General features: G+C 36.3%; 2 protein-coding genes across 2 annotated transcripts; one reads left to right on the forward strand and one right to left on the reverse strand.

The window, feature by feature from the left end:
• Window positions 1–3,130: 3,130 nt before the first annotated feature.
• On the forward strand, window positions 3,131–5,329 carry LOC116020582 (phospholipase A1-II 4-like). Its single transcript, XM_031261052.1, has 3 exons — window positions 3,131–3,418; window positions 3,524–3,824; window positions 4,454–5,329. Exons 1-3 carry the CDS (start codon window positions 3,168–3,170, stop codon window positions 5,063–5,065), a joined length of 1,164 nt encoding a protein of 387 aa, XP_031116912.1. The 5' UTR covers window positions 3,131–3,167; the 3' UTR covers window positions 5,066–5,329.
• Window positions 5,330–6,710: 1,381 nt separating this feature from the next.
• Window positions 6,711–9,011, reverse strand: LOC116001806 (subtilisin-like protease SBT1.7). Its single transcript, XM_031241756.1, has one exon. The coding sequence runs from the start codon at window positions 8,900–8,902 to the stop codon at window positions 6,827–6,829; it is 2,076 nt and encodes a 691-aa protein (XP_031097616.1). The 5' UTR covers window positions 8,903–9,011; the 3' UTR covers window positions 6,711–6,826.
• Window positions 9,012–10,251: the final 1,240 nt, after the last annotated feature.

Raw genomic sequence — 10,251 nt, forward strand, 5'->3', positions numbered from 1 at the left:
TTAAATAAAGGAATAGCGCCGGTTATTTATATAAATAACCAACGTCATATTTTTAATTTTTTTTTAAAAAAGGAGATACTACGGACATGACCGAACTTTAATATTTGGTCCATGCACCAGGTTGTCCCGTACATTTTAAAAATGGAAAATATACATATATACTTTAATACAGTCATGACTTACAAGATTATCATATTAAAAACTGTGATATTAGTTTTATGCATATTAAATTCTTATGTATTTACTATTCAATTAGCTAGTTAATTGTTTTAACTAGCATACTAAGTAGTAACTACTATATATCTAAAAATATTTTGAATTTGTAAAATTTTATTTGTTTTAAATTGAAAATATTACTCTCACTACATAGTAGTTATTGTCAAAAAAAAAAAAACATAGTAGTTAGTAGTTTGTAAACTTATTTTTATTAATGGTATTACATTATTAATTATTGATTTCTTTATTTTCTTGTAATAATTCTAATGTTAAATAGTTAAAAATTCATGTCCACTTAGAACTATTTTGAAAATTTTGCAAATTCTTTAGAAAAGTATGCTTGTCAGGACAAGCAAGTAGTATATGAGTAACTGTTTTAAAAGATCGTTGTTTTAGGTCAACTTGAACATATCTAAAAAACTTCATTTTCAAAATTTGTTTAAAAAAAACACAAAAGCATGGATTAAAAAGCTATTGTTCAATTCAAATACATTTGTTAAATGCATATCTTCCTATATTTTGTAAATTGGATTTGAACAAATATAAAATTATTTCCAAAACTATTGCGTTCTCATAAAGGAAGATCATTAGACTTAAACAGCTAATGATAACCAAGAACCTTGTGATCCAGTAGTATCAAGTTGCTTCCTTATACAAAATGTTGTGGGTTCAAGCCTCAATGCATGTGATATTGACTATTTATACTTCAATAGGTTGAGAAAATAGTTATCCAAACAAAAAAAAATATATATTTAACTTTTAATTTGTGGGTCTTCATAAAGACTTTATCCAAACAAAAAAAAATATTTAACTTTTAATTTGTGGGTCTTCATGAAGACTTTATCCAAACACACAAAAAATTATGAGAAAATATCATTTTTAGTCCCTCAACTATAATACATGTATCAATTTTGGTTCTTGACTATTAAAAATTCCAAATTAGGTGCATGACTATTCAATTTGTATCACATTTGGTCCTTGACTATTAACATTTTCAAATTAGGTGCATGACTATTCATTTTGTATCACATTTGGTCCTTGACTATTAACATTTTCAAATTAGGTGCATGACTATTCATTTTGTATCACATTTGGTCCTGCCGTTAAATTTTCCGGCCAAATTTCCGGCGAAGTCATCGTGGCTGACCGGCGTTTTCTATTTTTTTATTATTATTTTTTTATTTTTAAGTTTTTTTTTATTTAAAAGTTACAGAGTATTAAAATAATTTTTAAAATAAAAATTAAATAAATTAGTCGGTCACCGGTGACTTCGCCGGAAATTTGGCCGGAAAATTTAACGGCAGGACCAAATGTAATACAAAATGAATAGTCATGCACCTAATTTGAAAATGTTAATAGTCAAGGACCAAATGTGATACAAATTGAATAATCATGCACCTAATTTGAAATTTTTAATAGTCAAGGACCAAAATTGATACATATATTATAGTTGAGGGACTAAAAATGATATTTACTCAAAAATTATTTAACTTTTAATTTGTGGGCCTTCATGAAGACTTTATCCAAACACACAAAAAACTATTTAATTTGTGTTTACACAGAAGACTTTATCCAAACACACAAAAAACTATTTAATTTGTGTTTACACTCTACGACTATGCTACTGGTATACGATACTCGCTCGTCTTTCAAATTGAAACTTCCCAGTTCTTATTAAGTTTGGAGATATCAAAGTCTCCATGAGGCTCAAACCTTCGCTGAAACCCCTAGAGTCCATCAATTACAAAACTCACCCGAAATTGGAGTCGTAAATTAAATTAGTTAGTTACTCATATATCTATGGAGCAAATCAAAGTAAAACCAATTAATCAAGTATGATCTTTTATTTATATATATATATATATATTATTTATGTATATGTATGTATGAGACATTTTATAATTATATATACACTGGTGAAGAAAGATGATGTTGACATAATATATAATAATTCAAATACAAGCAAACATTAAACACATGCATTATATTGGAGTAGACAACTAGCCACAAGTTGCTAGCTAGTTACCTCCACCCTAGTCACACCTCTCACTAATCCAAATTTTAATTTTTTTTTTTAAAAAGGGGTTGGAAGAAGACATGAATCTCATATGCGTAGTTATTATTGTTATTATTATTATTATTATAATATATGTATACCCTTTTGGTCATTTTACATGTTAACTGCTAATTTAAACAACTAATTTTATCAAACATCTTTTTACAAACCGCTGATACAATACGTTAGTCAAACCCGCTAACACAATCCACTTTTCGTTAACCGCTAATACAATCTACTAACTGTTGATTGCCAAACAAGCCCAAAACTAGCGACCCTCTATATTATTAATTAGTAATAATTTATAAATAGAGTTAATTACATTTTTTTGTCCTAGATTTATAGGTGCAGTACACTTTTAGGAATTTTGTTTATCAAAACATTCACTTTTGGTCATAGTATTATTGTGATATGACCATTTTTTGTCCTCTAGTAACAAAATAGTTTAAGTGTCGCTAAATACAAAGATGTTTCGGTCTTCACTTATATATTTTTTCAATAAAAATAAACAAAAAAAATATAGTGGATCAACCTATTTTGTATGGGCCATGGTTCATATAATATATTGACAACACTAAAATTGGCGGTAATTATTGTGTGGACCATGATCCATATTGTGTTCTATGGACTATAACAATAAATACATTTTTAATATACTATAAGTACATAATGTACATTATTTGATAATATGACATACACATCTGTGTGTGGATCATAATTGAAAATTGGCTGCCCACGATTTCTTCATGCGGTCGTCTAATGAACAGTAAAATTCGCTGACACGAGGAGCACGAGCGGAATGGGCGATGTGTATAAAAAGGGGAAGTATGTGGGGGAGTTTCAGCACCACTTACAACTTCACAACAACAGAAATTAAAAAAGAAGAGAAATAGAGATGAGTGGGAGTGGGATTGGGAACATTTGGAACCATGGTTGGAAGGAGCTAAGTGGGAGTGAAAACTGGAAAGATCTACTGGAGCCGTTGGATTCGGATCTCCGCCGCTACCTCATTCACTACGGAGCCATGATTGAACCCGTAGGCGATGCTTTCATAAACGATTCAGCTTCCAAAAATGTGGGAATGCCACGATACGCCAGGAGAAACCTCTTTGAAAATACAGGACTTGTCAAGGGAAACCCTTTCAAGTATAAATACCATACTCTCTTTAATTTCTTTCTTCATGAGTTCCTTAGCTTCACCCTGCATGTATTACTAGTAGTTATATGTGCATGCTTTACTGTATGTTTCAGATATGAAGTGACCAAATACTTTTATGCAACATCTGAATTAGCAATCTGGAAGGAATCAGACTGGATTGGATATGTTGCTGTGGCCACGGATGAAGGAAAAGTTGCTTTAGGGCGAAGAGACATTATGGTTGTTTGGAGGGGAACAGTCCGACCCTTAGAGTGGGCTGATGATTTAATATTCCTTTTTGTTAATGCGCCATTAATCTTTGGCCAAAACTCTGATCCTCTGGTGCATGAGGGTTGGTACTTTATGTACACCACCACCACGGATAAAGATGATGGAAAGAGTCCCAGAGATGAGGTATATATATCAGTGTTGCAAAAATCTCATCTAGACCTGATTAAACCGCCTAGGCGCTAGGCGCCAATCGACCCCCTAGCGTATCACCTTAAATGGTGGTCTAGGCGACTAGTCGGCTAGGGGACCGTCTAGGCCGCCTAACCACCGCCTAGACCACTTAGGCGCTAACTGCCTAGGCTTCTTAGGCGCCGAATAGACCTCCACCGACTAGATCACCTAGTTGGCCAATTAAGTATTGTTCTTTTTTTTTTAATGGGTTATTTCACTCAAAACAACATAGTGTTTAGCAAAATAACCTTAAATTGTATAAACTCTACATATTTTTAAGTTAATATTTAATATTTTAGTATTAACTATTAAAGTATTATATAATTTATAATTATTAGTTTTTAAAAAATTAAAAATACTTAAACAAATTTTTAAAAAAAAAATACACTGACCCCTAAGTGCCAATTAATCCTCGCCAAGGCATCCTAGGCGCTCCCCGAGTGCCGAGGAGCACCTAGCAATTTTTTCAACCATGATATATATATATATATATATATATATATATATATATAGCTTTCTTTTTATTTTATTTTTATTGTAGAATTTGACTTCACTTGCCTTTGCTATATACACATATATAGATTCGTGAAGAAGTTGCAAGACTTGTTGAGTTATACAAGGACGAGGAAGTTAGCATAACCGTGATAGGACACAGCTTGGGTTCATCCATGGCAACACTAAACGCTGTAGACCTGGCCGCCAATCCAATCAACATTAATAAAGATATTCTTGTCACTGCTTTCTTGTATGCAAGCCCCAAAGTAGGGGACGAGAATTTTAAAAATGCCTTCTCTAATCAAAAAAACCTTCGAGCCTTGCGAATCTCCGACCTCAATGATCCTATTCCGAAACTTCCGCCCTTCGGATGGAAAGAAGGTGAAACCGTAGAGTCATCAAAACTTTACGCAGATGTGGGGGTGGGTTTGGAGATTGAATCTAAGAAATCCTACTATTTGAAGCCTAAGGGCCTCAGCTATCACGACTTGATGCTTTATATGCATGGAATTGATTTATACCAGACGTCTAAAGGGAATTTTGAGCGTATCGGAGACTTTGATCTTCCCAAAGTTAATAAGTATCAGGATGCTTTGAATGACAAGTATGGTATACCAATAGAATGGTCTAACATAAAGGATAGAGTAATGGTTCAGCTGCCCAACGGGAATTATATCCTTGACGTTCATGAAAATTAAAGGACGAGACGTTTTAAACAGAAACGGTTTAGTGCATATATGCATGTGTGTTTGAATAAAGCTAAGTCTTCTATAGCTTGATGAAGACCTTTCTATTATTATTCAGTGTGTTTTGAATAAAATTGGAGCTGAGGCAACTAGCCGCTTGTGGCTCGCTGTCTAGTCCAATGCATGTGTGCTTGTATTTGAATTATTATGTTTCAATCATCTCAGCTCTTTTCAGCAATGTATAAAATAATAAAAGATCTGATCGAATTGCTTTTACTTTGTTTTTGTTCCTACTTAACAGAACTTAATTTAATTTGCTACTCAAATTGGGGTTGTTTACTTTGAATAATCTTCTTTCTAGCTGTTTTTGCCCATTCCTGCCTTTCAACATAAACACCTGCCATCACCTTGGGGAAACCTAAATTTCTGGGTTTGTGTCTAGATCTGCAAATTGGGGTGAAGATTAGGTTAATCAATTGAACTGAATAAATTCAGCTAATTGTTTTGATTCATTTGTGTTTATTAATAATACCGATTATCGATTAGTTTTATTTAAAAGTTTGGTTAATCAAAATTGTTAGGGTGTGTTTGGTAGGAACATGGGAGTGGAATCATAATAGGAATTAATATTTGGTAATTGGGAAGGGTTTTGGTGAAAGTATTTTGCATGTTTCGTAAGTAGGGTGGAATTAGAATGATTATTAATATTAATGTTTGGTTATGTTTAACCATATAATCGGATTAAAGGTTTTTAAAATATAAAAAAAAAAAAAAATCAAGACAGTTGATGAAAGATGGGTAAGGAGGCAACGAAATGAAGAATAAGGTTGAATAATTGAATTAAACACACCCTTAGTAAGGAGGCAACGAAATGAAGAATAAGGAGATCCTAGTTTCAATTATATGCTTTTGGGGTCTTTGCCTTGCAAATGAGGCGTTTGAGCTTAACACTCCCTTAGCGGCCAGCTGCTTCAGATGCATCGCCTCCCCGAACCCAAGCACCTTTGGAAAAAGATGCACTTTTGGAAAAAGATCTCAGTTTGCATAAAGAACCTTGCACTTTTGAAAAAAGATCTCAGTTTGCATAAAGAACCTTTAGGAAAAACACTGCCAGTTAAAGAAGTGGTTTAAGAGTCGCTTTCCGTCCCGACAAAAATTGACTACGACAATTGATGATGCACACATACACATGAGCCAATGAGCCAACACCCCCACTGGGAATTGAACCGATGACCTCTTACTTGGAAGGGCCACAGTTATGCCCGCTTGATCACAAGGCCTTTGGCATATGTTGAGCTTAAGGAGTCAAATGAGAGAATGAAGTAGGTTGGCATATAAGCTTAAGGGAGTCAATGAAGGAAGTAGGTTGGACCTAACCAACTAAGGAGTGTAGCAAAGTATATCATGGAAAAGTAAGACCTACCAATATGAATAGTTTTCAATTAATCTAGCCATGATGAATTAATAGATTATGTGCTTATAAATAAATTGAAGTTATATAATATGAATAGTATTGAGTATTTATTCAACTAAGTAAACTCTAAAAGCTTTCAAAAAAAAAAGAAAAAAAAGTAAACTCTAAATGATGACTCCATAAAACTTGATAGTTTTGAGTTTTGAGCTCATAGAAGTCTGAAGCTTCTATTGATAAAACTCACGTTTACAAATCCTTTAAAAGCAAGAAATAAAGAAGGTAACGCTACTGTGACATGGCTGGTCTCCCATCTCCACTATGACGCCAATGGAATATAATTGAAAAACCTCTTAAACATCTCAAACTTCAAGATTGTTCAGAAGTGCAGCAATTGGACTCCTGACAACATAACTAGAAGACGACCATTTCAGATATCCTTGAACAACCGTTGCATTTGTGGGGGAAGCTGAACGGGAGAATGTCACTTGATACGATGCCTTTTGGTTTAGCTCGGAGAAGCTCAACGTGGAAGGCTCCACGGTAACACTAACGCCATCCGGTGGGAGAATTTCAACGGTGTATGACGAACTAGCCTCGCCAACATTCGTCACGGTTCTAGTGTACGTCTGTGATCCAGATGTTGATGTAGTATTCACAAAGTTTAGGGAAAAGGAAGGGTAGTTTAGCTCCGCTTCCTGGATGGATGTTGAACAGGTCACATTACGTCGCAAAATGAGGCTAACTTGTTTGTCTGTGTACCCTAATCCGCACAAGTAAGGCACGTAGTCTTCAGGTGCGACATCATAAACTAGCCCTGGATCGTTAGCTCGTGATGGATTAACCTGGCCAGCTCCAACTGTAAAGATGTCAGCCGGGAGGCCCCTTTCGTCTTCGATTTTGTTGTTCCCGAGGTTAGTAGTGTCGGAGGTAGTGATGATTGCTGACTTGATTGCAGCAGGAGACCAATCCGGGTGCGCACTCTTGAGCAAAGCCGCAACACCGGATAGGTGCGGGCACGACATTGAGGTACCTGAAATGATGTTGAAAGTTGGTTTCGAGTCGGTCCTGTTTTCCACAGAAAATGGCCAGGCCGCAATAATGCTGACACCTGGACCTATAATGTCGGGTTTCAGAATCCCCGGGCTGGCGACGCTCGGCCCCCGGGACGAAAAGAAGGAAACCGCCGGGGCGTGAGGGTCACCGATTACAGTTCCCTTGAACACGATTGTTGCAGTGGGGTTTGCGGTTGAGTTTAGGTAAGATTTCACCTTTTCTCCATCGGCAAAGCTAAGGTGTGTGGCAGGGAGCACATTAGCTAGTGCAAATGTGGTGTAACCCATGTAGTCCTGGTTCACAAGAATCATGGCAGCCCCGCCGGCTTCCTTTACAACCGCTCCCTTTAGAATTGTTGGCACTGGACCGCCCATATCACACACCACAACTTTCCCTTTCACATCATAGTTGTCCAGTGAAGAATTGCCGCAATATTTCGCATTAAAATCACTGGCGTTCATCCCAGGATACACAAGTGGAAGCAATTCCTGAGAAAAATCATCAGGCTGATAAGCTGATTGCCCATCTACTTCGTCCCCGTTTCCAAGACGTGCCGTTGCCACCACATTTCTATCAACCGTGGCGGCTCCCACCGTGAGAATCCAGGGCGCTTCATTCGACAATGTGAAATGCTCCGGGCCTGCATTCGCAGCAGAGCAGCTAACAAAAATCCCCTTCTCCATAGCACTATATGCGCCCAGGGCTATATTATCATCATAGAAAGGCCCTGAAAATCCACCCAGGGAAATGGAAAGAACATCCACACCATCTTCAATAGCCGCGTCCATACCCGCCAAAATGTCAATTTCAGAACACCCACCCCCTACACCACAGACCTTATACATAGCCAAGTGGGCCCGTGGCGCGATTCCCGTGGCCGTGCCATTATCGCTTCCATAGACATTAGCACTGTCCACGAAATTCCCACCCGCCGTGCTGGACGTGTGTGTCCCGTGTCCATTAACGTTATCGAACGAAGTCGATTGATTTCCACTCAAAAACCCCTTCCCTCCAATGAGCTTGTTGTTACAATTAAAACTGTCACATGTCCCCTTCCACTTAGCCGGGGGAGGGGGCATCCCGTAGTCACTAAACGAGGGGTGTTCCGGGAAAATTCCCCCGTCCAGCAACCCAATGATCACACCTTCGCCATAGTTGGAGCTGTTCCAGAACCCTGAATTCAAGTGCAGCCCCAAGAAATTTGGAGTGTGGGTTGTGTGCAGGTTATACACTCTCTGGGGCCGCGCGTGCACGAAACCATCCATCTTCTCCATGGCTTTCACTGCATCAGGGGATAATTTAGCAGCAAAACCACTAATAACATGCTGATAAGAGTAGATTATGTTGGAGGAATCAGTTGATGTTTCCACTGCAGAACTCATAAATGACTGATAATGTGAATCTCTTGAAGTCAAGCCATCAGGTAACTCAACATGAACAATGTAAATCTCAGATTCAGTCGCGAAAATGGAAGAAAAATGAAGACATGCAATGAAGAGAAAGGTTAGAATAAGGTTGAAGTTAGCCATTTTTGGTATAGATTGAGCTTAGCTTGTTCCCTTCTTGAAAACTCGTACATATATTTATAGTCCTCATGCACGTTGCGTATATAGTACATTAATTCACATGAAGTTATCTCCGGAGATAACTTCAATTTCGTTGGTTTCACAGATTACAACTGTTTATATTTTCCAACGTCGTTTTCCTAGGAAACAGACTGCCCGGACGAGTCATTCGAGAAACTAAGGTATACAAAGATGTCCAAAGCCGGCTGGAACATAAATTTTACTCAGTACGTCCACCAATTTTTTTTTAAACTTAAGTTATCACAGCTTCTTGCAAGCCGTAGATTTCCATTTTTTTCTTCCTGTGTTACTCTTTGAGTCGCAAGTTTTACTGGAAATCTTTAGTGGTTGTGTCAAAATGTTATATTTGTGTTTGAGTATGATTATTTTTTTATTTGCATTTTTCAAGGGTATATGAATTGTTTTTTTTTTAATTAGTACCACTGATTTTGTTATAATGTAGTATATGTTCATAACTACTTTCTCAACCTACTGAAGGACTAGAACCCACCCCTTCCATGGGAGTGCAACCGGGGTCACTCTGGCAGGGTATATTCATTGCTAAATATATATTTCTTAAAAAGTTTAAAGAAATCAAATACTTTAATAACTTTTCAAGAAACTTAATTGTTAAGTTTTTCAAGGTAAAACATGTTTATTAATTTTCTAAGCAAAATTATAGAATTAATTTCTTAAAGCAATAAATGAGTGTTATAAAGTAAATGAGAGGGTGAGAGTTTAATTTATTGTGGTTGGGTGGGTAATGTAATCCCTTTAAGGCTTTAATCTTCTTTTCTCTTGTCGTTCAGGACAAAAATTCACTAAGTATATTTATTTACTTTATACAATAGTGAATCAATCCAATCTCTAGTCTTGATAAAACTTGATAGCTTTTGAGTCTTGAGCTTGTAAAAGGCTAAATGTTGTCTTAATACTTATAGCTACATTTATCTTTTGCGTTGGTATCTTTATTCTATCATTCCCAAGTTCTATTTATAGTGCTTGAGTTTGAATTAATTACCATTGAAGATGTAGACAATTCAAACTTGAATTTTGGTTCCAATGTTATTGATCGATGTATGTATATATCACTATGCTTCAACTACTTCTGACAATTTCTTAGCCTTGGTTAATTACCCTTTGTTTATGCTGTTAGCCTTGGTCAC

Source organism: Ipomoea triloba, chromosome 1, assembly GCF_003576645.1.
Source record: "Ipomoea triloba cultivar NCNSP0323 chromosome 1, ASM357664v1".
Classification (NCBI taxonomy): domain Eukaryota; kingdom Viridiplantae; phylum Streptophyta; class Magnoliopsida; order Solanales; family Convolvulaceae; genus Ipomoea; species Ipomoea triloba.

Bases quoted from the DNA above. Each gene is read 5' to 3' on its own strand.
- LOC116020582 (XM_031261052.1), top strand. From the start codon at position 3,168: ATGAGTGGGAGTGGGATTGGGAACATTTGGAACCATGGTTGGAAGGAG. The intron at 3,419-3,523 runs GTATAAATACCA...TGTATGTTTCAG, and splicing joins GTCAAGGGAAACCCTTTCAA to ATATGAAGTGACCAAATACT. The intron at 3,825-4,453 runs GTATATATATCA...ACACATATATAG, and splicing joins GAAAGAGTCCCAGAGATGAG to ATTCGTGAAGAAGTTGCAAG.
- LOC116001806 (XM_031241756.1), bottom strand. From the start codon at position 8,902: ATGAGTTCTGCAGTGGAAACATCAACTGATTCCTCCAACATAATCTAC.